The sequence below is a fragment of the Gopherus evgoodei genome, chromosome 7, assembly GCF_007399415.2.
Source record: "Gopherus evgoodei ecotype Sinaloan lineage chromosome 7, rGopEvg1_v1.p, whole genome shotgun sequence".
Classification (NCBI taxonomy): Eukaryota; Metazoa; Chordata; order Testudines; family Testudinidae; genus Gopherus; species Gopherus evgoodei.
In genome coordinates, this window is record NC_044328.1 from 16151425 (window position 1) to 16177379 (window position 25955).

General features: G+C 39.9%; 1 protein-coding gene across 2 annotated transcripts in view; it reads right to left on the bottom strand.

Annotated features, from left to right (window-relative positions):
* Window positions 1-25535, bottom strand: part of RAB11FIP2 (RAB11 family interacting protein 2) — a 43833-nt gene extending 18298 nt beyond the window's left edge. Inside the window, exons 1-4 of one of the 2 annotated variants that reach the window (XM_030569847.1) lie at window positions 25409-25535; window positions 23220-23573; window positions 6852-7294; window positions 5306-5771 (exon numbers count right to left, since the gene is read on the bottom strand). In XM_030569847.1, the coding sequence (XP_030425707.1) occupies window positions 5306-5771; window positions 6852-7294; window positions 23220-23569 (1259 nt within the window). In that variant the 5' untranslated portion in view covers window positions 23570-23573; window positions 25409-25535. Of the gene's footprint in view, window positions 1-2903; window positions 2975-5305; window positions 5772-6851; window positions 7295-23219; window positions 24437-25408 lie in introns of those variants that run through there. The other variant, XM_030569848.1, reaches the window with a different exon arrangement.
* Window positions 25536-25955: the final 420 nt, after the last annotated feature.

Below are 25955 nucleotides of genomic sequence, written 5' to 3' on the forward strand. Positions count from 1 at the left end.
AAAAACTATTTGAACCTCAAATATAAAGCTGCAGTGATTTTGTACTATATGCCAGCCTGAATTTTATTACAGTTTCTATAAGCAAAATTGGCTAATGACAATAATCTTAAATAAAAAGGGAATATTTCTAAGCATTTAAATATTTCTCTTTTTATTAGGCATTATTATACCAAGCTAAGACATCAAGTTTTGAACAGATGGTCCTCTAGCTAAATGATTAATGATGTTTCATCCTCAAGAGATGTGCTATGGATCATTCAGATCACTCCAGTTTAGGTTGTGTAAGCACTTGAATTATAAGGCACAAATTCAGGGATCTATAACTCAGCTGGAAAAATTCACTCCAGATTGAAATTAGGTATTTAAAATCTCAAGTTCAAGAACTATTTCTGAAGACTTAAGAACTAGCTCTATTATTAATTTATTTTTACATCAGTGAGAAAAAAAAGAGAGAAGTTTATCAGTTTTAGATTCTTTGTGCATTGGTTTAAATTAAAAAACAACTTCACTTGAATAAATGAAATTTGAGAAAATAACCTAAAGCAATTACAATTTTTTAAAGACTTGAATAGCCAATGCATTCTGCTCTGAGTGGAGTCTATTATATATGCGCAGGAACTGAATTTCAAAGGATTTTGTATGCCTTAATATGCATTTACAAGACTGTAAAAGCTTTTAAAATCTTGTAATTATTTAGTAACATGAACTTTAAGCACCATCAGTATTTATAAAATAGGTATTCTAACCAGAGATCTGATTCATTTACTCAAGTCAAGACCAATTCAAACTGTTAATAGAATATCCTGTAAGAGTCCATCACTGTTCCAGTCCAGCATAGGTAGTGACCCAATCATTGAAGAGTTGCTTTGTGATGGCCTGGGGGTTGGTGATTTCAGCCCTGTTCAGAGTTCATTCATGTTCACATCACAAAACCTCAATCACAGCTGGAGGTTTAGCTCAAATGTCAAGACAGAGACATGATGGAGATGTAACTACTCTCTCACCACAAGGGATGATCCTTCCAGATCAGAGATTAAGCACATTGGCAGGGTGGCAATCCTGTACTGCTCCTGCGAGCACTGTACTTGTTCTGTGCATCAGAAAAAGGTCAGACTGGTGCCTTACATACTGAATTCACAGTTCATAGTATAATACACCGACTCATTCTGTCATTTTCATGATATTCTCAATAGGTTAGGAGATCAAACCGGTAATCTCATTTAACTAGAAATATGGCAATTTAGCTATAATCTCATAATACCAGCAGAGGAAAGTGAAGAAAATAAATAAAATGCCATCCAAGTTAAAGTTAATACAGTAACAATGCATGCAGCTGCTAACAGAGAAGAAATTTTAAAAATTTAGGAAAAAGAAAAAAATTCAGAACAGTGTAGCCTACACATCTATGCTTTGTGAATGATTGACAAAAGACAAATACATTAAGAGAGAGTTCATTACTGCAGCAGACACAATAATGGATTTTCTGGAAGCAGGATCTCCTAAACAAAGTGCATGAAAGAAAGCAGCTAAGAAGAGAGATGCATTGTAACCTTTAAAAGGAATAAGCAACATTGCACTCCTTTACACCTTTCCTGTAATGGGCTCTGTGCAAGAGCAGGGATCCACGCACATGGAGCTTATGGCAGAAAGAAAGCCCTAGTGCATCATGCTTAAGGGCGAAATTGAGAAATAACAGTGACACATATGAAACTTTAGTATATTTTCAGGCTTTAAAATTTCATTATGTGCTGCTCTTTGTCCTCAGTTCAGCATGTTCTGGTGCCTTTGATGCTCTTAAAACTCCTATAATTTTTGTGCCATCTGATTCTCAAATATTACGTTCTGTGAAATAGCATCTGAAAATGAAGAGATGGCAAGAGCTGTTTGGTGAGAATACAGTGATGAGAGCTCAGGAAGACAGGAGCAATGCAAAAATCTGTTGTTTCAGACTTTCACAATTAATTGAAGTACTTGTAAAGAGAAAGTCATCATCATCAGACACCCAGCAACAGCCAGGGCTGACTGTTAAGCATGATGAGCATGCACAACCACTGAGATCCACTGAAGGGACAAACACTGTCAAATCTGGGAATGGTTCTCAAAACAAGATAGATAAACAAAACAGATGGAGAATATTAAATAAAAACCTTATTTTTTTAAAAGAACCTTTTAGGTGTATTTGAAGTAGCAAAAGAATATTTAAAAACACAATAAATTGTCACTATAGATGACAGGATAGAAGGAATGCAGGTTTTATTCGTATTTGTTATGATATATATTCAAATAAGATTTCAATTTCTAGAAGAATTTTGTAAGTATTTCTTTGAATGCAATTAATGTCAAGATGTTAATATTACAGTATTAATGTAATACACAAAAGAGGTGACAAAGTTAATATGGAAATAACACCTCTATTTTAAACAATATAGATTTTCTTTTGGAATCAACAAAAAAAGTGGGTAAATTTCCACCCCTCCCTATGCTATTGTGACCTTTCCACATCAACAGCCTTTGACCAAATTGATAGTATTTTTCTTCCAAAACTGTGTGGATGCCAATAGATTGGTATATCTAAATGCATATGCAAAGAATCCTATTGAGATCTGAATACCTTCTCCTTCTCCACTTCTATATTTCCCTTCCTCTTTCCTTAAAATACACAGTATATAGAAGTATTTTATAAGAAACCAGAAATCAAGAAAGTAACCAAATTTCTCTTATTTTTTCCTGAGTGGTTTGATCAGAACTCATGTGATAAGAGAAAGCTCTTCTTATTTTACTATATATGTATTTAACTCAATCAAAGTCTGCTCAGCTTCTAGAACATGTAGTTTACAGAAGGTTTATTCAGCTGTTTAACTGACTTTTTTCTAAAATAGACAATGATTATAGATACATACCACTTAGTAATAATTCCTCTCATGCCTCCTTAGAATGTCATTTTCCTTTTGGGGTGCTACATCCATTTGATATTCTGTAAAGAAATTTCAATCTGAACTAGCTCCTGAACTGTTTAAGTGTAGAATTATCATTATAATGACTACACTGTCATGAAATATAATCTAAAATAGTTATTTTTAAATGATTCTTAGAAAGCTCACAAACATCTATCAATTCACTTTCTTAAATCTGCCATTTGATCATACTAGTAACAACCTGTCAGCTTTAACTATTGGACTATTTGTTACCCTGTGTCCAGTACCCAGAAGCTCATTAATTACCTAAACTCTTTCTGTAGGTCTTGTTAATTACCCGTCTCCTGTCTCAGAGGACCTTGTTAATAACTTGTACACTCTCTCTAAAGCGGTCCTAACAACACATTAGAATTAAAGATGCTTTTCTTTTAGCACCTGTCAAGTGGTGTAAATTGAGAAATTTTCACATCAGTTTATTAGCCTACTGTACAAAGGTTTGGTCATTTTATGAAGGATTTTTATTTTTAAAAACAAATATCTATTTATTTAGGTGTGTTCAGTATAAAGACAACATGGCTGGTGTTCACAGATCAACCTCCTGAGAGCTCTATCAATTAATGGGAGCAATTACAATAATGAATGCAATATAATATATAGGGCAAAAGTTTCAAAGCAGTGGATTAGGAGTTATGAAGACAAATCCCATTACTGCTAAAGGATGACAAAGAATACTAGCATATATTGTACGCTTAGTGACTTTTCATTGGCTGCATAGTGTAAATGCCTTAGAACTAATGGATTTATAAACATTTACAAAAAGTGTTTTCTTTTACTGTAAGGCTATAACAGATTTCAAAAATTAAGAAGTTAGCACAGAAGTCTCTAATGCACATTTACATCAGATAATAAGAAAGGAAGAAAATAACCTTACTATTTACATAATACTTTACATCTTCAAAGCCCCTAATCAATTCTAATATTCTCACAAAAATTTTAAGGGGTACAGAAGCATCATCCCTATTTTACAAATAAGGAAACTGAAGCAGTAAGGTTAAATGACTTGCTCAAGGGTACAGAAGGAGCTCTTGCCTGAGCTCAGATTATCAGAAATTACAAGTTCCTATACCTCCATATTCCCAACATTTCTTACTCTTGCCGATTTTATTGTAATTCTCTAACAGAAGGTTAACCCTTATTAAGCTTACCAGAACAATGAAAACAAAATCCTGCTTTCCCAAGGGCTACTGCATTCATTTAACTGTTGGGAACAAATAGGTGCTGTAAGCAAACTACTGGCATCTCTCCCCACTTCTGAAGTAGCAAATACAATTACTTTTTATTTTCATAATGTATTGTTTTATAACAGCAAGGATGATCAATAAGGTGGGCAACTAATGGATTGGCTAGGTGATGAACAAAAGCCTCCTTCCAGGAACTCAATTAGCCAACAATTAACTATACTGTCAGGAAATGCTATTCCTCAAATTATTATTGTTTAATCAAAAATGCCAAACTAAATTAATTAGGATTAACTTGGGGTCTGATCTAAAGCTCACTGTAGTCAATAGAAAGACTCGCATTAACTTCAAGAGGCATGGTAGACCCACCGAGAGAGAGTGTGTGTGTGTGTGTAAGTTAGCCACCTAATTACCTTTGAGTATGTGTGCTCCAGGTATCTTAGATAATAAATCAGACAAAAAAAAATTGCCAGTCTTTTTCAGATTCACTTGATCCAGACAAAAACTTGTATCATCCCAATCTCCAGTCAGCTATGGTCAAAACCAAAACCAAAGCCACCACTTCAAACCTTAAGTCCCAGATTCGAAAAGGCAATACACTTCCTTCAACATTAAAAGCTTAATGGTCAGCCATCCTGATGCCTGAGAAAAACAGACCCTGTCCTACCAACCTTCATACACAATAGTTTTACATTCTTCATGTGGTCTCCATGTAAACTGTGTAAATGACATTTCAGCCTTGAGGTTCTATCAGATAATCTTCAGATACATGCTGCATGAGGCCAGGTATATGGTTTCTTTGTAATTTAAGCAAGACAAGTGCATTTGTCTATCGTTTACATTACCTTGCCTTTTAAACCTCTAGTTGGGAAATGTACCCAGATATTTCTGAGTGTACTAAGATGGGGAGAACTGGAGGAAGGCTCCGGGGATCATATCAAGTTTGATATAACGCGGTTTCACCTATAACACGGTAAAAATTTTTGGCTCCTGAGAACAGTGTTATATCGAGGTAGGGGTGTAATAAATTCATCATTTTTACTTACAAATAAACGTATACAATAAAGCACAAAGATTATATACTTGAACACAAACACATTTTCATTTATATAACATGCTCAAGACATCAGGTCCAAATAAAGTAAAACCTACCTAGATGCCGGCAACGTGCTTGTGGGTTTGAAGTTTGTTGTAAACGGATTACGTGAATTATAATCAAAACTCTCCTTATGACTTTCAAATGCACTAGGTGATTTCAAGTCAGTGGAACTGTCAGATCCCCCATTGCTAAGTTTGTCCAACTTCTTGCCATCTTTTTTTCCAGTCACTCTTTCAAAAAGGCTAACTTTCTCCTTTTTCTCTTTTTTAATTTCTTTTTTTATTTCAACAGGCTTGGAAAACAGACTTATGTTTTGGTCCCACGATGCAGAGCTTTCTTCAAATGGATTTTTCTGTCTTGGCAGCGTTGCAAACTTTTGGGGCAATGAAGCACTCGCATTTGTAAAGGGGTCATTTTGTGCTTCAGATGCTGATTTGCTTTCATCAGCTGTGTTGTCAAGCTGGTTCATTTTAGAAGTATCAGCACTTAATGTCCTCCTATGTGGAGATTTTAGACTTCCTGCAAACAATTTTGTTGTTAGTTTATAAGCAGTGATACATTACCTCACACTTTATGTTCAGTGGAGAACTCAAGTTATTAAATTCAGGTTTAGAAGTTTTGCAATTGGTTCCAATTTCAAGAGACAATTTTTACTGAGCTTTAAAAAAAAGCAAAGCAGTTGTGGTTCCCAGTATGTGGTTAAGGAATTTTTAAGGAATCCATATGCTCTGCAATAAGCACTTATTTTCTGTCTCAGTGGTTTTCACGCTGAGGTCCGCGAGGGTACTCCAGGGGGATCTGCAAATCATGTCCAACGCCACTGGCCCCACTGATCAGCAACATGCAGGACATGCTGGGAGGGAGGAGGAGTGGGGATGGGGCGTGCTCAAGGGAGCGAAGAGGAGGGGCAAAGGCAGAGAAGAGGTGGGGTGAGGCCAGGGTCTGGGGCTGAGCAGGGGCTGAGCACCCCTGAGGAAAATTAGAAGCCGGTTTGGGGATCTGTGAAAAATTTTAAATTAAAATGAGGGTCCTTGGGCTGCTAAAGTTTGAGAACCGCTGATATGAAAATTAGGTTGTACACACAAGGTGGTTGTGACTAGTTTGAAGTTGTAGAACAATACATTTTTGTCATTTTCTAAAAGAAATTTTGCACAACTAGAAGTATTTTTAATTCTTTATCTACATTAGAGTTACTCTGGTGACAGTTTCTGGACATTCTAAAAAACATGATCAGATTATTTTTTTCTTAAACATTTCTGACCAGTTAAACTATGTTTTGTATTGGATTGCTACGTAAAATGTAACGTTATTACTGTATGCTTTAAACTTAGGAAAAAATGGGCAATGAAACAGTCACAGAAGCTGGTTATTCCCTGTTTCTTGGCAACATTTAAATAGGAAATGGGCATTACCTACTGATCTAAATAAAAAGGCAAGACTTCTATGAATTAACCTACTGTACAGAGAAATAATTTTAAACTTCTTTGTCTGGAATTTACAGCATGCACTAAACGCAATAGATTCTTAAATGTTTTCACACTGATAGCAACGAGACTACAATCATAATGGCTAAGATGAAGAAAAACATGTTTTACTTACCATTTTCGTCAACAGAAGTAAAAGATTCTAACTGACTTCTGAAAAGGTGTGTATGCTCAATTGTGCTGGATTTCATTTTTTCTGAAGACACATGTGATCCAGTTAAGTCAGACATTGAATGAGCTGAAGATAATCGCTGAGGTCCCAAAAGGAAAGGTTTTTTTGGTTTTGATTTTATTTGTATTTCATTACTAGACATGTCCATGTTCGCATCAGGTATGTGAGTACTCAGAATGATTGCAGAGGATGTATCCGAAAGCGTCCCATCATTCTTTCGACCCTTCATTTTGTCTTTCAGTTTAGCAAAGGGGGATTTTGTTTTGTCCTTCATTGACAGATCAAACATGCTTGCTGTCATATTATTCCTCATAAACTGAATATTGACTTTGATTTCTCCTCTGTCTTTAGTTCTTTTCCCCTGTTTGGACTCTAGGCTAAACCATCTTAAAAGAAAAAGGAAGAGAGAGAGAAAGCAAGTTGAGATATGTTTCATTATGAAGACTAGTCATAAAGCTGCATGCTATTTACAAGTTAAAATAAACTTGATATTGTAAACTGAACACTAGTGCTATAAAGATTTTTATTCCTGGGATTCTTTGTTAAGATTTCCTGTGTAATAAATTGATCAAATTTATATTTTTTCCAATATAAATTTTTGAAAAGGAAGCTTTAAAAAATTACTTTGGCACTTGGAATGTGAGACTGTTGAAAAGTTAGGCTTGGTGCAAGTGTACTAAACTCCACTGAAGTCAGTAGAGTTGCATCTGCTTAACAAGGCTGAATCTGGCATCTAGCATGAAACAGCCAAATATTTTTTATTTTGCCATTTAAAAGGACATTGTCAACATTTCCAAAATAGCCTTTATTTGTAAGTAATGTACTACATAAATGTGTTTACTCAAAATTCATTTTTGTTTTGGTTTTGCTTAAGTTTATATGCCAGTAAATATTTTTTTTCCTCCCCTGCTGAGGTTTACGTGAGCGGCACTAGCAGAGAAGTAATCACAGACTGCCGTTGGGACCTTTGGGTAATTCAGGGCCAAACATCCCATCAGTTATGCAAGTTCATTTCCAAATGCTTTTGACGATAGTTGCAAGAGCACAAATAGTGGAGCATTGTGGGGGCATGCCTCTTAGGTATGCCCCCCACAATAAAGGGCTTGCTCCTTCCCTTGCTGGTGACCGTAGCACTAATATCAGCATACTCTACTCCTTCCTGTTTGGCTTTGGAACCATGTTGACTCCCCACCCCTGCAGGGAGGAGCAGAGGAGTGAGGGCCCCATCATTTCCCCTTTCCCCTAAAACCAGTCCAGTGATGCTCCCTGGTCAAAGGGATTAAGGGCCCACCTGACCCCAAGCATGCTTTATTCCTACTCCGTTTTGCACCCTAATCCCAAGGAGGCATCTGTGGAGCTAAGACTCCCTCTACTTTCTATACCTATTCCACTTGTACACAGGACTCAGTGAGGGTCATTATCTCCTACCACATTTCCTCCACCATTACTTTCCATGTTCTGAGCAGGATTCTAAGGGGCCTCTAAAACACACACAGAGTCCCCAATCCTGAAAGAACGGGGATAGGCACGGGCTGAAAACATTCCTACATCTCTTCTTCCATTTCTCCTTGCTCCAAGAGGGTTTGAGGTTTCCTTCAGCTCCAGCCGCTCGTACAGCCATATGAAAGGTGTCAAGGGAGTGTGGGAAATTTTCACTCTCTAACACCAGAGAATAGAGTGAGGATTGAATGAGGGAAACAGGCTGTCTCCATGACTCACTGAAAGGGTCCGAGGAAGCGGACCCCCAGACACACACCCAGTTGCTCATTTACTTGGCTCTGGCAGGTGTCTAGGAGGTGATGTTACACCTTGGTTCCTGCAAGACCAATACAATTTCTCTAACCAACCAATTTTATATATACACATACATACATATATATACACGAGGGCTTGTCTACACTGGCAATGTAAAAGCACTGCCACGGCACCACTTTAATGTGGCTTGTGTAGTGGTGGCACAGCACTGGCAGAAAGTTCTCCCAGCATTCTAAAAAAAACACCTCCACAAGGGGTGTGGCTCCCAGCACTGGTGCACTGTCTATACTGGCACGTTACAGCGCTGAAACTTGCAGCACTTGGGGGGCGTTTTTTGCACACCCCTGAGCGAGAAAGTTGCAGCACTGTAAAGTGCCAGTGTAGACAAGCCCGGAGTTAGTCAGCAGCAACATCCGGCTAAACTGTGACATGTCAGCAGCTCCACATGCACTGTCTAGAAAAAACAAATGCATACGTATTCCCACAGCAGATTAGCATGACGTAAGGAAGTTAAAACAGGAGAGTAGGAAGTGACACTTACTATCAACACAGATAAGAAACTGATTATGCACATAGTACTATCAAATACTCTAAGTAAATAGGCTGAAAAGGAAGAGAAAAATAGTTTAATCCCCTTTCAGATTTTTTGTTTGTTTTCTTTAAACAAGTCATGGCTTAAGTAAATAAAAAGGTTTCAGATCCAGAAATATAAATTTTGAGTTGAGAATGTCCTTCAAAAGGTGACCTGCCAAGGAAAAAATAAAAGGGAGAGGAAGGGACTTTATTTATTTATTTTTTTTTTGCTTCTTCATGATGTATAACGAAGATCCAAATGTTTTATACCTTACTAGCATCAAGTCTTGTCTTTTCTATTTTTACTAAGTATATATTTGAAGGCCCAGATAAGAGGATTGAGAATTTTTTCATCCCTTCAATAAAGGGGTAGAAGAAATACATCTCTAATAAGGGTACTCTTCCTTCTAATTGTTAGGCATTTAATTTGCATATAGGTTAAACAAAAAGCAAACAAAAAAGTGTTAACAGTGAAGAAAAAGATTTCTCTTCTCAGTCAACCCGACTTCACTCTCTTTAGTATCAGTAATGCCACAAACCTAACTAGTTCATCTGACTCTTTAATGGAAAAACAAGGCAGACAAAGCCTAAACTCTAATGTAAACAGAAAATACGTACGCACACATATACTTGCCCTTTGTACATCATAAAGTAGCAAAAGAAGTGAAAAAAAACAACTCCCCGATGTCCTTTGAAAGGTCACCTTTAAAAGAAACTTGCTCAGACTCCATATGTTCTACTGTCTGTATTTAAACACAAAAACAAAAAAATCCATGCACATACACCATACACAACCCTTATGTTTTATCGCTGGACTTAAATTGTACATTATTATAAAAGCAGATCCAGTTTCTCAAGACAAGCAAAAGCTGAAGCAGTGAAAGCTCCCCCTTTTACACCATTTACTGGACAGGCCAAAATTTCATGTGGGATTGTGGATCTGGTTGTTGTCGGAGCACTCTTAAAGGGAAGAAGTAAATTCTGGCAAGAAAGACCAGGAAACAAAAAAATGACACAAACTTTAAGTCAGTTTTTCCAAATTTAGGAAGTCCAACCTCAGCAGTGATTAAGAATTTATCCCCCCACTAAATCTCAAACAGGAATATTGTATCTTTGACAGTATTCTTGCAAGGATATTCCTAAATTTGCGTATGTTTTCATTTAGGGATCAGAACATAACTATAATTTTAAACGGACATCTGATGTTTATTAACTTGTTTTGCAACGTCAAAACACACATTTAAGGTTTAAAAACAGAAATGTTAGTGTATCTGTGTGTGGATAGTCCTTTACTGTTTAATATAAGCCAACTACTGAAATTATCACAAGTTAACTAATGTGTGTCACTATCGGTATCGCCTGTTATTGGCACACGTACAGCAAACTATTTTGACATTCATAAAAGCCTGAAGGAGTTTCATTATAGAACATTTACAATTTGCATGTTGCCTTCGGAGTATACGCAACTTGCATTCAAAGACTTTAAAGAACTTCACACCAAAAAAATAGTTCAGTTGCAAAAATGAAAAAAAAAATCCCTTGGAAAAAACCAAAAATACACGGGGTGCTTGATCCTGCACCCACTGAAGTCAACAGCAAGGTTCCCATTGATCCACTGGTGCAGGTCTAGGCCAATGGAGCCTGATCCTGAACTATTTACTCATGCAAAATTCTCATCAACTTGTTCTTGGTATAAAAGCACTCATTTGATTTTTATGGCAACTACAACGTTATTTTGGTAACTTTGGAAACTGTATCTTACATTTTAGTTATAATGAAATTTCCATATGCTTCAGCTCATAAGAGAATGAGAGAAGTAGACTCAACTTCTGATTTTTTATTCAGTCAAATATTTTTTCTAATACTGATAAGAATAAAATGTAATAAATCTTGCGAACAGTTCATCATGATCAATTCCTAAACAAAATGAATATTTCTTATTAGAATCTGTTTTTAAAGTACAAGGTTATGTGCAGCAAATAGAGAAACAATGTATATAATAGGAAAAGAATTTGGAAAATAAAGTTGATAGCAGCATATTGGGCCTGAATTATTAAATTCCATTATACTATTGCCAATTTTTATATTGTAATGTGTTATAAAAGGTTATAAAACTTGCTATTTTGGTTTTGCTTGCAGTACTTTTAACCACAATAAATGTTGCAGTTGACAGGATGCCATGAGTTTTTTCCTTAGAAAGCCTGCATAAACTAGGAAAATAGCCAGTAACATGCATTAACATGAACTTTTATTTAATAACCAAGTATTACATCCATTCTTACAGAGTCTTATTTAAACAGACCTCATACCAAGGCTCAACTTCAAGGGAAGTCCTACTGCCTTCTGCTTCAGATTCAAAATTTTTGCCCTCATCTTCAAAGGTTCTGAAGATGATGCCTATGCCTATATCCTCTTATTTTATTTCATTACTCTTCTTCCCTTTCCGACTATGCCTCCCATCAAAACAATTTTTGTTTCCTTTTCTCATACATTTCTGAGAATCCTGATCATGGGCTTTCATTCCTTCCCCACAAGTTTTTGGTTATCTTGATTTTGTAGGTGGTATTATTTGTATTGCTCTTCTACACTCCAGCAGCCCTCTCAAAACATAAAGAATAGGAGACAGAAAGGTTCAAGACAAACTATGAAAAATCTTATTACCTAGCAGCCCAAGTCAACCAACAATCCAGTCTGAACAGTCATGGTTATTTCTAACCACTAAAGAAATTACTTAAGAATCTTATAATTAATAAGGAACCAACGTCCACTATTCTGGCAATCTTCTTAATGGCCCTCTTCATGCTACATATATAAACACCACAATACCAGGAGCACAGACTCCTTTACCTTGACAGTAGTAGACTGGAAAGGTGAGGAGGAAACTATACTCTGTTTCTATTATACTGTATATACTAGTACATAATAATTAAGGCCAAATTTTCATATACACAAAAAGTCAAGTGAGACAGCAATTCAACAAGTTCACTCAATGTAGCAAGAGCTACAAGCCCACTTCTGTTTTCCTGGATTTCTCAAGCTGCTATTTTCTTTCTCCTCATTTTTTTCTGATTCTGTTGGTTTCTCCAACTTACTTTTTCATATTTGATACCGCTCACCTCACACACTTTACACCCTGCTTCCAGTAAATCTTTTGTGACCAATACTTAGGCCTGGTCTACCCTACGAGTTTATTTCGAATTTAGCAGCATTAAACCAAATTAACTCTGCACCCGTCCACACAACGAAGCCCTTTATTTCTATATAAAGGGATCTTAATATCGATATCTGTACTCCACCACAACGAGGGGAGTAGCACTGAAATCGGTATTGCCATTTCGAATTAGGGTTAGTGTGGCCGCAATTCGATGGTATTGGCCTCCGAGAGCTATCTCACAGTGCACCATTGTGACTGCTCTGGACAGCAATCTGAACTCGGATGCACTGGCCAGGTAGACAGGAAAAGCCCCGTGAACTTTTCAATTTCATTTCCTGTTTGCCCAGCGTGGAGCGCTGATCAGCACAGGTGACCATGCAGTCCCAGAATCAAAAAAGAGCTCCAGCATGGTCTGCACAGGAGATACTGAATCTGATCTCTGTATAGGGAGATGAATCTGTTCTATCAGAACTCCGTTCCAATAGACGAAATGCCAAAACATTTGAAAAAATCTCCAAGGCTATGATGGACAGAGGCCACAACAGGGACTCAACACAGTGCTGCGTGAAACTTAAGGAGCTGAGACAAGCGTACCAGAAAGCCTAAAAATTAAATGGACGCTTACGGAGGGAGGGGCGACTGATGAATGTAGCTATCCCACAGTTCCTGCACTCTCCAAAAACTATCTGAATTCTTGGCTGAGCTTCCAAAGCCTGAAGGGTCAAAAACATTGTCATGGGTGATTCAAGGTATATGTTGTCTCCCCGCTCCCCTCCCTCCGTGAAAGCAAAGGGAAAAAAAAATCTCTCTCACCTTTTTTCAACATCACCGTGTCTACTGGATGCTGCTGGCAGACGCGGTGCTGCTGCGCTACACACCAGCATCCCCTTCCCTTCCCTTGCCTTGCGGACGGCAGACGGTACAGTAGGACTGATTGCCGTCATCGTCGTCCCGTGAGTGCTCCTGGCTGGCCTTGGTGAGGTCGGCCGGGGGCGCCTGGGCAAAAATAGGAATGACTCCCAGGGCATTCTCTTCTTTAAGCTTTGTCTAATGGAGATTCACTCCTGCCTGGAATATCATAGCAGCTGGAGGCTGCCCTCCTCTCTTTGATCTCTGCTTGCAAAGGCAATAAAGTCAGTGTTGTTATTCATGCATTCTTTATTACTTCATCACACAAATGGGGGGATAACTGCCACAGTAGCCCAGGAGGGGTGAAGGAGGAAGGAAGCAACGGGTGGCGTTGTTGCAGGGGCATCCCCTAGAACGGCATGCAGCTCATCATTTGTGTGGGATGCCTGGGGCTCTGACGCAGTGCGGTGGTTTGTCTCTCTGGTTCTTTAGTAGGCTTGCCTGATATTCTAGGCAGGACTGACTCTCAATTAGACAAAACTTAAAGAAAAGAATGACCTGGGGAGTCATTCCCATTTTTGTCCATGTATCCCCGATCGACCTCACCAAGGTTCGGCCAGGAGCACTTATGACAGCAGCAAGACGGTACAGTGTGACTGGTAACCATCATTGTCAACTTGCAAGGCAGCAGAGGGTACAGTAGGGCTGGTAACTATCTCCGCTACCTTGCAAAGGCAAGGGGATGCCGTTGTGTATGCTGCAGTACCATGTCTGTTAGCAACATGCAGTAGACATACGGTGACAGTGAAAAAAGGCTGAAAAGGCTCCATGGTTGCCGTGCTATGGCGTCTGCCCGGACAATCCAGGGAAAAGGGCGCGAAATGATTGCCTGCCATTGCTTTCACGGAGGGAGGATTGACTGACGACATTTACCCATAACCACTCGTGACAAATTTTTGGCTCCATCAGGCATTGGGATCTCAATCAAGAATTCCAATGGGTGGGAGAGACTGCGGGAACTATGGGATAGCCAACCACAGTGCAACACTCTGGAAGTCGACACTAGCCTCGGTACATGGACGCACACCGCCGAATTAATGTGCTTAGTGTGGCCACGGGCACTCAACTTTATACAATCTGTTTCCAAAATCGGTTTCTGTAATAGCAGAATAATCCTGTAGTGTAGACATACACTTAGTCTTTCTCCCAGTCATGGCGGTAGGTCGTTTTACTGTCACTGTGATTCCTCTGTCTTCTCTCTCTCTCTTCCACGAACTCCACAGAATCTTCCAATTCCAACATTTAATCCTGTCTCCTGTTAAAGGAGAATTGCTTAAAACATTCTGCTCATTATCCAAATAATAATATAGGTGGTGCAAAAATCTATGTATATTCTGTTACAAACCATAAAGTCTGTTACTCACATATAGTCTCATACAAGCCTGTGAAGACAATGGGAGAGTTTCTATTCACTTCAGTGGGAGAGGTATTGGATTATAGAATCATAGAAGATTAGGACTGGAAGAGACCTCTGGAGGTCATCTAGTCCAACCCTCTCCTCAAAGCAGGGTCAACACCAACTAAATCATCTCCGCCAAGGTTTTGTCAAGCCTGATCTTAAAAATCTCTAAGGATGGAGATTCCACCACCTCTCTAGGTAACCCATTTCAGTGCTTCACCACCCTCCTAGTGAAACAGTGTTTCCTAATATCCAACCTAGACCTCCCCCACTGCAATTTGAGACCCTGCTGATAATCATATTCAACCTGTGGCTCAGAATGAAAGCTGGCCTCCACCTCTGTTTCTTGCCACTGCCAAATGTGAGAAGCAATGGAGTGACTTCCCCATTGAGTCCACAACTTTCCAAAGGTTTCAGAGTAGCAGCTATGTTAGTCTGTATCCACAAAAAGAACAGGAATACTTGTGGCACCCATGTTCTCTGTATGTGTATATGTATCTCCTTGCTATATGTTCCATTCTATGCAGCCGATGAAGTGAGCTGTAGCCCATGAAAACTTATGCTCAAATAAATTTGTTAGTATCAAAGGTGCCACAAGTACTTCAGTTTTCCAAAGTTCTTCTCCTTTTCCCTGTTTGCCAATGAAGTATCTACTGTTTTCAGTTAATGAAAAATTTAGGCAAAGATTTAAAAAAATAGGAATCTAAAGTCAGTTACCTACATCAGGATTTAGATTTTTAAATTAGTTGGTTGATTTTCAAAAATACTGAGCACCCAGAAAGCGTGACCACTACTCTCATGGTTTCAGTTCTTTGATTCCACACAGTGGCCAGTGACTAAAAAGAAGAAAAAGAAAAAAGGGCTCAGCTAAACCACTTACCAAAGAGGAAAAAGGAGGAGTTCCCTACACCAGTAGTTTGTTGCCTCTAAAATTACTTATAAATACCATCAAAATCCAAAACAAATGACATAGCACATGCATGTTTAACAAATCTTTTAACCACTAGGGCACCTGCCTTTCAAAATAAATTGCTCCTGGTAGTCATCCTCACTGTCTTGTAATATTGGAGAGATAAAAAGTGGGTTTTCTTCAGTGAACATAATGAAAGCAAACCCATGCGCGCACACATCCGTCCCAGAGCAAAACCCATTTTTGGACTTAATGCAGATACGAGTGAATAGCCCAAGTGTTTTCAGTCCATCAATCCCTTGCTTATAAGGGAACCATTTATAAATAACAGAGTTTCCAAATCTTGTGCATGAGGATAAAGCTACATGGGTATTACCCAGCAGGTATTAGAATTTTTGCTTATATCTGAAATAAATGTTTACTGTCTGAATTCTAACTTCACCTTAGATAGCTGCTGGAAGGAACATTTTAATTTATATTAAAGTGAAGGCGAAACTAACACATAACACCCAATGAGTCAGATGTGCTAAAATCAAGGGAGTAAAAATAACGCTCTCTATGATGATACTCCAAGAGAGAACAAGCAGAATACAAAGAATGTCTTAGATAATCAGAGCTGCAACAGTATTTCACTTTAATTTACTTAAGAGAATAAGACCATAGCCTGAAAATTGGGATAATCACATTTCCTTGCAAGAAAACCAAATCTGAAATCTTCGGTGCTCATGGGGAAATAATCAGCCAGGATTTAAAGTATTCCAAGGACTGAATCAGCATTGGGAATAACTAATTTTTCCATTTAGATTAGTCCCTCAAGATTAGGGTTTAGGTACACTGAACATTTCTTCACACAACCTGACTAGTGTGATAATCCATAACTACCTGATTTGTGGGTAGGAAGAGGACTTCAGTGTCCACACGTGTAAATTCAACATTTTTCACTAGCACTAAATTTAATTAGAAAAAAAGCAGAAGGCTGTTTTCCTGGTAAGATGATCAGACACTGCATCAAGAATATAGAGTGCATCAAATCAAAAGTTGATAAATGGTAACATTAAGGAAGGAAACTGAGTATAGATTGTACTGGATAGGAAGGGAAATGATGGGGGAAATTGATTCATTATTTATTAAAATAAGACCTAAGATATGATGGACAAAGATGTAAACGAAGACTGGAAAACAAGCATTATTTTCTGGAAACTAATTTAAGATGTATACTTTATTTTTTTTAAACTCTGTATCACAACAGCAATATCATGTCACCACAAAACGAATGGAAGTAGGTGTACGAGGAAATCTTACTATGGGCTTGTCTATACACCAACTGGAACTGAAATAACTAAATTGGCTTTAACTCACACCATTACTTATTTCAGCGAAGATTATGCACGGACACTCTTATTTTGGAACCAAAGTAACTAAAAGGTATGAATTTAAATAAATTTAGTTACTTCACATTCAATGTGTGTGTAGACAAACCTCTAATGTGTTACTGAAATTGAAGCCTGAATGAAGTTTAATCCAGATGAGTGTGACAAGTGATGAATCAAAAGGTTAGACAATCTACAGATACGGGCGGAATTACATCTGCTTCCCTCATTCAGAGAGCGTGCTCCCATTTGTTACTAAGTTTTCATTCAGGGGTATTATTGGATCTTCAATTACTGTGAAATGATCACACAGCAATCTGGGAAAGGAGCTTTTCACCTTTATCTGACCAGAATATTATGACTATTTCTTTCAGAGGAGGACCTTGCTACCACCAACTATGCTCTGTAACCTAAATATTGATAAATTACATGTTACAACTAAAATCAACTTGAAAACCAAGGCTAGCACAGAATGCTTGACTTATTATTTGTCATTGAGTCATTTTATAAAAATATAGAAAAAGCATCAATCCACAAAAAGCTCTGGGTTCCTTGCCATCTTAGTATATTAAGTTGGTGACACCAGTGCACTGTGATCTGCACTGGTAGTCCATTTCTGGATGGAGTGTAAGATGTTGTTTTGAAAGATACCTAATTCAAGAGATTCCTCCCTCCCATGGCACACTTCCACAGCTACAGTCAAAGGTGCTCAAGGTGCAGTCCCCTCAATGAAAAAGAGAAAACAATGTCAGCAAGACAGTAACCATAACTAGCCATAACTTTTGGAGAATCATTGGTTTAAAATAGCCTGAATCTGTCAATAAGACATTCAGGGCATGCAGCAAAATATTTTAAACAGGCTTTTGAGGATACACGAGCACAAGGGCACAATAAAGGACACGTGTTTTTGATGACGGGATGTATTGATTGGACTGATTTAAGCTTTGGTTATTTTTGGAAGGAAAGGAGGTTGGGATGAACAGAACATGCGGGCGACTATCTTACATTACTATTTTAATTGATGGCAAAGGTCTCTGGAGCCTAGGATAGGGTCCTTTTTGTGTATTAAATAAATAGCCAAGAGAAAAAGCACATATTTTTCACTTGTTGTCAATAGTACCTACAAAGAATTTTTTGAGGTTAGGTCACAATATAGAGACTAAAAAAATCCTCTGTGACAAATTTCGACATGTAAGAAAAAGTGTAACGAAGAAAAGCTCAAGTTGAAACACTTCAGATGAGTGTTGCATCTCAAAGCATAGCTGGACGTGTAACAGATCACTTCACTAGGAAAAGTAATAAAGTAAATGATAATAAATGGTTAGAAGACAACAAAATGAAGAGGATGCAAATGAGATGAGTGACACCAGAAGTAAAAAGTTAATCGAAAACCATTCTTGTATAGTACTATGAATTTAATATACAGCACATGACAATAAGAGTTAAACACAGAAATTTAAACTAGTATAAAAATGTTGTAGCAAATTATTTAAGAGTCAGTTACTGGAGATTATTGCTTTCATGCTGGTTCAGGAATTTATATTATCTTTTATTTTATCATGTTATGCTTGTCAGGAGGTCAGAAGCCTCTGGGCAGAAGTGACCAATAGATAAGTAGATGCATGTACAAACATGTACACATGCTTTAACACACACACACACACACACACATTTAATACAGACTGCAGTGGCAACAGGGATGTATTTACTTTGCAGCAACAGACAAAAAAGCTGCAATTAAAAACTTGGTTTATATAATGGAAATATAGGCATAATTAGAGCCCTGCACGGATACAAAAATGTGGATCCACATCCAATCCGTATCTGCCAGGATCAACCCGTGATCCAATAGCTGTCTTTTACCTGCATCTGCAAGCTGTCTCAAGGGCTAGCGACCGGGGGTAGGGGTCCTTGCAGGCAAGAGGCAGCACGAGGGTGAGGACTGGGGGTAAAGGGTAGCATTGGGAAGGTTCTTGAGGATAAGGGGCAGTGTGGGGTGGGGGCTGGGAGGAAGGGGCGTCACATTGTGTGCTGCTCCCGGGGGCTTGTGAGCGACGACACATGGCAGCAGCAAAGCTTGTTGCATTCCACTGGGGCGCCGGGGTCCCACCTGCTCCAATCCCCATGGCCAGGGGTAGGCCTTGCTACCTAGGAGAAGGTGGGACAAGCCCAGGAACATGGCCAGTGTGCTGCTGGGCCAGACCATAGTGGGGACACTGGTGCTCCCAAGGGACCTGAGCTGCTAGACAGTAAGCGGCGTGGACACTGGGTGCTGAACAGCTCCAGCTTCAACCTGCTGCCCAGCCCCAGCCACTGGCTGCTGATCCCGAGCATGCCACGCCACCCCCTGGACAGCCCGAGATGGACGCTGCAGGCCAGGCGCTGCTGCTGACTACAGCCCTGCACGGTTGTATCTGTATCTGATCCACTATCTGCAAAAATTGTCTGTGGATATGAAGCAGATATCCACGGACTTGCAGGGCTCTAGGCATAATTACCACATTTGCCAAAACAGCTTCTTTTATGAGGATAACACACAGAAATCTTAGAGAGACCTTTAAAGGACTATTCTAGAGATATCCGCATTTCACAAGATTTTGGAACACTAAAAAACCTGCATATTCATTCAAAATTATCATGTGAAATGAGTCTGATGATTCAGTGTTGTTCCAAATGGACAGAAAAGCAAATTACAAGACCACTACAGCACAGCTGGCACTTTCACACCAAGATAAAGAAAGAACTGGAACTGGGGTGTTACATGTTCATTGGCTGAGGTGTCAAGGAGAAGTCTGGAAAGTGACTGCTAGAGTCACAACTCGATTTAGCCATTCCAACAACTTTCATTTTTATGAATGTGAAAAATCACCAATTGCTAAAAGAAAGATGTTGTATAATGGCATGTAAAGATTATTATAACTTGATGGTAAAAACAAACATTTTGTTATATTTTCTTAAGTCTTGTGCCAGAAAAAAAAATAATTAGAATACAAGATGCTTAAGTTCTCTCACCATGCCTCTGCTTGAAAACTTTATTGCTCACAATATTTTTTAAATCACATTTTTTTCTAAGGTACAAGTAGCAAATAAAAAAATCTAAATGAAAAAGACTATTTTTTCTTGTCGTGTGTTCTTGAAGCTGCAATGAACTTGTAAATATATTTACAAACAAAACTGTATCTCATACCCCTGCAGCGGTCCTAGGAATTCAAAATCAGCTGGTAGCCTTCACTTCTCATACCTATTTCTATAAAGCGCCGGGGAATTGCTGACAAAGGTTCAGCATTGTGCAGAATATTAAATATCTTTTTTGTAATACTCTAGTGACTCTTGAGTCTGTCTCTTACAATGCCATATGCACAGCTGTGTTGGAAAGAGGAAGCTATTAAATATATTAAAAGGTAGAAATATTACCAGTGAAGACACAATCAAATAACTGGATCTCATTTATCCCTGAACAAAGCAAGAAATGTTAACACTACATCAACATAAGAAAACCACTCGATGTACTAATGCCACAAGCTTGTTCATTATACCTGAAAGCAGAATCAGAGTTTAATAAACTCAATTAGTGCTTTTGAAACAATCAAAATAGCACTGAGGCATTAAAATTCTTTGTGGTCAAGAACAACTGGCCTGACCCTGAGATGTGTTAAGCATCCTCAACTTTCACTGGCTCAACCAGTTAATGCTCATAGCTGAGAGCACTATTTATTCTAACTGTCAATGTAAGGTTAATAGACTGTTACACCCTCAAAAAAGTCTTTAATAATAATAAAAAGCCAGAATTAAAAAGAATGCTCAATATTATTTCACTTTATTAGAGAGCCTGCATTAGTGTACATATACCTGAAGGTTTGTTCTCCTCTCAACACACATCCCTGGATCTCCAGTAAACAGTAATGGGAAATAATGCTGACATGTATGCATGCAGATACTTATGTAGAGATAGCAAAATCTGTAAAACCACCCGAGTGCATTAGGAGACTAACCCCAATTTTCAGAAGTCTTAGGGCCAGATGGTTCAAGGTATGCAGGCACCTAAAAATGAAGAAATGTGCTTAGTAGGCAATTTTGACAATCTCAGCAGGTGCAAGTCTGCATCTTTAGCCATGTAAATATCTTTTAAAAATCTGACCCTAAGTCACTTTTGAAAATAGTTTATAGTTGCCTTTGAAAATTTACCCTTAGGCCCCAATCCTGAAAAGTGTAGTTTGCAGGGCACAGCTGCAGTTTTGTGGAGCCCCACTAGCTTCAAAAGGGCTCTGCAACAGTGCACCATTCTCTCGCATGTTACATTATGCAGGATATGGGCTTCTTCTCACACTTGAAAATAAGAGCTATAAAGATATAGAACATATGTAAACTTGTGTTACCATAAATACACACACACACAAAAAAGTATCTTAATGTTCATTCCGTTATCACAAGGATCTTATTACTTCAGTGCATACAATTCTGGAAATCAAGTCGATTGCATTTTCCAGGAATAATTTTGCAATACTATAGTTCAACCATTACTTTCAGTTAGATTAAAAAAGAGATGTGAAAGTGCTATAATTCTACTGTGCAAAAAAGTTGCATTGCTCTAAATGGAAGGAGTGATTTTTCACAATAATTCCTGATTTCTTCATATGTATCTCATTTTACCTTTTCCACTTTATGAACATGTATATTAACTTTGATTTACTTAAATCAAGTTTTTTTATTTACTGTTGTCTTGTTTTACTTTGTCTTTCATTTAATCTTTTTGTTTTCAATGGGACTAATCACATCCTTAAAGGTATGCATGTGATTAAGTGTTTGCAGCACAGGGTTTAATCATCACTTCCAATTACAGAACATTTAATAACACTTAAGAACTAATTTTGAAGAAACAGTGAAATGTGTTTGAATCAAACTGAAACAGAAATTAGCACACCATTAAGATATAAGCGTTAGCATCTATTTCAGTGGAACAGTTGCAATTCTTTTGGCCTGCCTTTAAAAAGACAATACGTTTAAAAACTAATCTATGCCATGATCCTGCAACTGACAGTCTGAGCAGGCATCTACACACATGCAGAGTTAATTGCACAAATGGGGCTTTAGATGGTTAAAGCAGAAATAGTAAGTGCAATTTTACACACCTAACTTATGGCTAGTCCACACAGTTTTTGTACGGATTTAACTATATTGGTTTGGTACTGGTACAGTTAAAGTTATATGAACTCTAGCATGGATATAGTCATACCAGTACAAAGGTACTTACACCAGTACAACTTATTCCCATATATTCAGAAAAATAAGCCACACTGTACCAATATAATTGGGTCCACATTAGGAGTTGTACCAATTTAACTACTTCAGTTAACAAAACAAAAACCTACCTCCACCCTAATCAAAAAAGTTAGATTGGTACAAAAAAGGGAGTGTTTACCAGGCCTTAGGATACTCAATCTTTAAATATCTAGTACATTTACTGTATAAAATATTTATAAACCTAACTTTTACATTATTTCCTTTGAGTTCTAGTTGCAAAATGTGTTGGTTAATTACAGTTGTATTTGCATGCTGCTGAAGGCTACTGCAATAGAAGAAACTTCCAGGAACTGGACTAACATGAACAGACCAACTCCAGTTTGTTGCTAAGGCCCAAACCCTACCCTACAAGCTTCTCTGCATGGGCCTGCAGTGCAAAACAGTTTGCAGGATCAATGCCTAAAATGCTAATCAGAATTAGAAGAGTACAGTACAGCAGGGTAAACCTTAATTTAGTCAATGTTCATTCAACACTAAATAATAAATGTGGAAAATTTAGAGTCACTTAGTTTTGCAGAATATGAAGACTGAACAGTACATTAGACAGGCTGATGCTAGACATATGCTTGAGGTTAAGGACTTCCTCAGTCAGAAATATAGTCCAAAGTGTGTGCCACAAGTTGAAAAAAATGGTTGTACAACTGAGTACTATGAACAAAAAATTAAAAATAGAATGTAAGATGATGTTAAATATTAATATATTTAAAAATTGTAGACAATTTTATTATCTATGGTCCCACTCTGTCCAGGTGTGCCCATGTGGTCACAGGAAATCTTACTGACTTCAATGAGCATACACCCATGAAGAGCTCATTGTAGGAGAGAGGCTTATAATACATGAATATAATCTACCTATTAATTTTACTTTAGCTATAAGGCTTCTGATTGGCAAGCATATACCTCAAAAAACACAATAAATGTAACACAAAACATGACTTACTCTGTTTTTCTTCGTTGCTTGTCCTCAAATATATCATTTAGATTTATTGCCACCTGTCCCAAAAACTTATCCAGCCCCACCAGCGACCTGTGCATGACAATCAGGTAGAGGATGTATTTCTCTGGATTCCCCTGCATCAATAATCCAGGGAGCTCAAATGAGGCCTCTTCTTTCCAGATTGGCTCCAGGGTCTTCTCAGCTACCGAGGTGGAGTATTTTTCCTTGCCCAGTTGTATAATAGTGTAGGTATCGTTGGTGCCATTTTTGCCTTTTGGCTTCAGATCTTTGGCTTGAAGAACTGTAACCTGCACGTGGGTTGGGAACCACTTCTGGGCTTGCTCTGCCAACATTATCCTTGAAGGGTTCAGTAGCAGTAGTAACAAAATAAAGTCTGTAAATCTTCTAGTTACTGCACAAGTGCACTTAAAATAGGGATATCTGTGAAAGTCTCAGTGTTTTTTCTCTAAATACTTCTTTTGTTTTGGTTTTGGTTTCTTGGAGGAGAGAGAGACACTAACCATTGCTTAGATTTTCCCTCCAGAGAAGTAACATCTTTAGCTCTATTACTAATTTTTAAAACAAAATTCTCTAATATTATGGTTTTTCTTCCACAACAATTAACTAACTCTTCTTTACTCAGTTTCTGCCCTCACACCATAAAAAAAAAAACAACAACAACACAACAAACTCCCATATCCTTTCAGGATAATCCTGAACTTTTAACAAAATTTCCCATTCCCTGCAAGGCAGTCTACTGTGGCATGGCAGGTCCCTCCTTTGCAAAAGGAAGGGAGCAGAGGGTGAGATGGGGTTTAAAGGTCTGTAACCAACTCTAGCCGGCAACTCTTCTCACTCACAAACTCCCCTTAGTGACAAATACACCCTTGGTCCCCCCTTGAACCATATTCTCGCAGGAGTCCCAACATACCCTCCCTTAGAGATCATCCCTGTGTGTGGAGTGCAGGGTCCCCCTCAACAACGCTCCACCACCATGCCCCACTTGGTACTGGGAAGCCCTGGGGTCACCACACTCAGTTCCCCTCCCCAGATATGGGAAGCCCTGGGGTCACAACACTCAGTCCCTCCCCCCCTCAGATATGGGAAGCCCTGGGGTCACCACACTCAAGTTTCCCCCCACCCCCAAGACGTGGGAAGCCCTGGGGTCACTACACTCAGTCCCCACCCCTCAGATATGGGAAGCCCTGGGGTCACAACACTCGTTTCCCCCCACCCCTCAGATATGGGAAGCCCTGGGGTCACAACACTCGTTTCCCCCCACCCCTCAGATATGGGAAGCCCTGGGGTCACAACATTCGTTTCCCCCCACCCCTCAGATATGGGAAGCCCTGGGGTCACAACACTCAGTCCCCTCCCTAGATATAGGAAGCCCTGGGGTCACCACACTCAAGTTCCCCCCCTCCCAGATATGGGAAGCCCTGGGGTCACCACACTCAGTCCCCCCACCCAGATATGGGAAGCCCTGGGGTCACCACACTCAAGTTCCCCCCTCCCCAAAAGACGTGGGAAGCCCTGGGGTCACTACACTCAGTCCCCCCACTCCAATATGGGAAGCCCTGGGGTCACCACACTCAAGTTTCCCCCCCAAAAAAGACGTGGGAAGCCCTGGGGTCACCACACTCAGTCCCCCCACTCCGATACGGGAAGCCCTGGGGTCACCACACTCAGTTCCCCCCGCCCCAGGATGTGGGAAGCCCTGGGATCACCACACTCAGTCCCTCCCCCCCTCAGATACGGGAAGCCCTGGGGTCACCACACTCAGTCCCCCCCTCAGATATGGGAAGCCCTGGGGTCACCACACTCAGTCCCCCCACTCCGATACGGGAAGCCCTGGGGTCCCCACACTCAGTCCCCCCCTAGATATGGGAAGCCCTGGGGTCACCACACTCAGTCCCTCCCCCCCTCAGATATGGGAAGCCCTGGGGTCACCACACTCAGTCCCTCCCCCCCCTCAGATATGGGAAGCCCTGGGGTCACCACACTCAGTCCCTCCCCCCCTCAGATATGGGAAGCCCTGGGGTCACCACACTCAGTCCCTCCCCCCCTCAGATATGGGAAGCCCTGGGGTCCCCACACTCAGTTCCCCCCGCCCCAAGATGTGGGAAGTCCTGGGGTCCGCTCACTCTTCCCCTCCCGCCCCCGCTCTCGCCGGCCTCCCCCTGGCCCCTTACAGCCTCGGCGCCTCAGTCCCCAGCCCTGCAGCTGCGGAGGGGGCGGGGGCGGCTCCTCGAGCGCGGCGATACCAGGCTGGGCTCCCCGGCGGCTGACGAGCCTTCTCCGCGACTTGCGCCTCGCACTGACGCTGCCCGCCCTCCGCCCGCACAGTCTGCGCCGCGCTCGGCCTGCTGCCGCTTCCGCCTTTCCGCTGCGGCGGCTGCCTCCTCCTCGGCGGGCAGGGGGCAGGGTTCAGTCCGCTCGCTGCCGGCCGCCGGGCCCTGGCAGGCCTCTGCCAACCCCACCCTGCCTCAGGAGCCTCCTGGGAGCCGGTCCCACTCTCGCACTGCAGTGGGGAAAGAGGGGACCCCCTAATCCCTGAGCAGTAGGAGAAAGGCTGGATCCCTTAGTTGTGGGCAGAGGGATTCACCCTAACAGCAGGGGAGAGAGGGGACCTTTGCAGCATTAGGAGGAGAGAAGAAATCCCCCTAATATTGGGGTAGAGGAAGGAAGAGGGGAGACCTAATATTTTTAGAGGCAGAAGGAGCCATGGCCGGGTTGGGG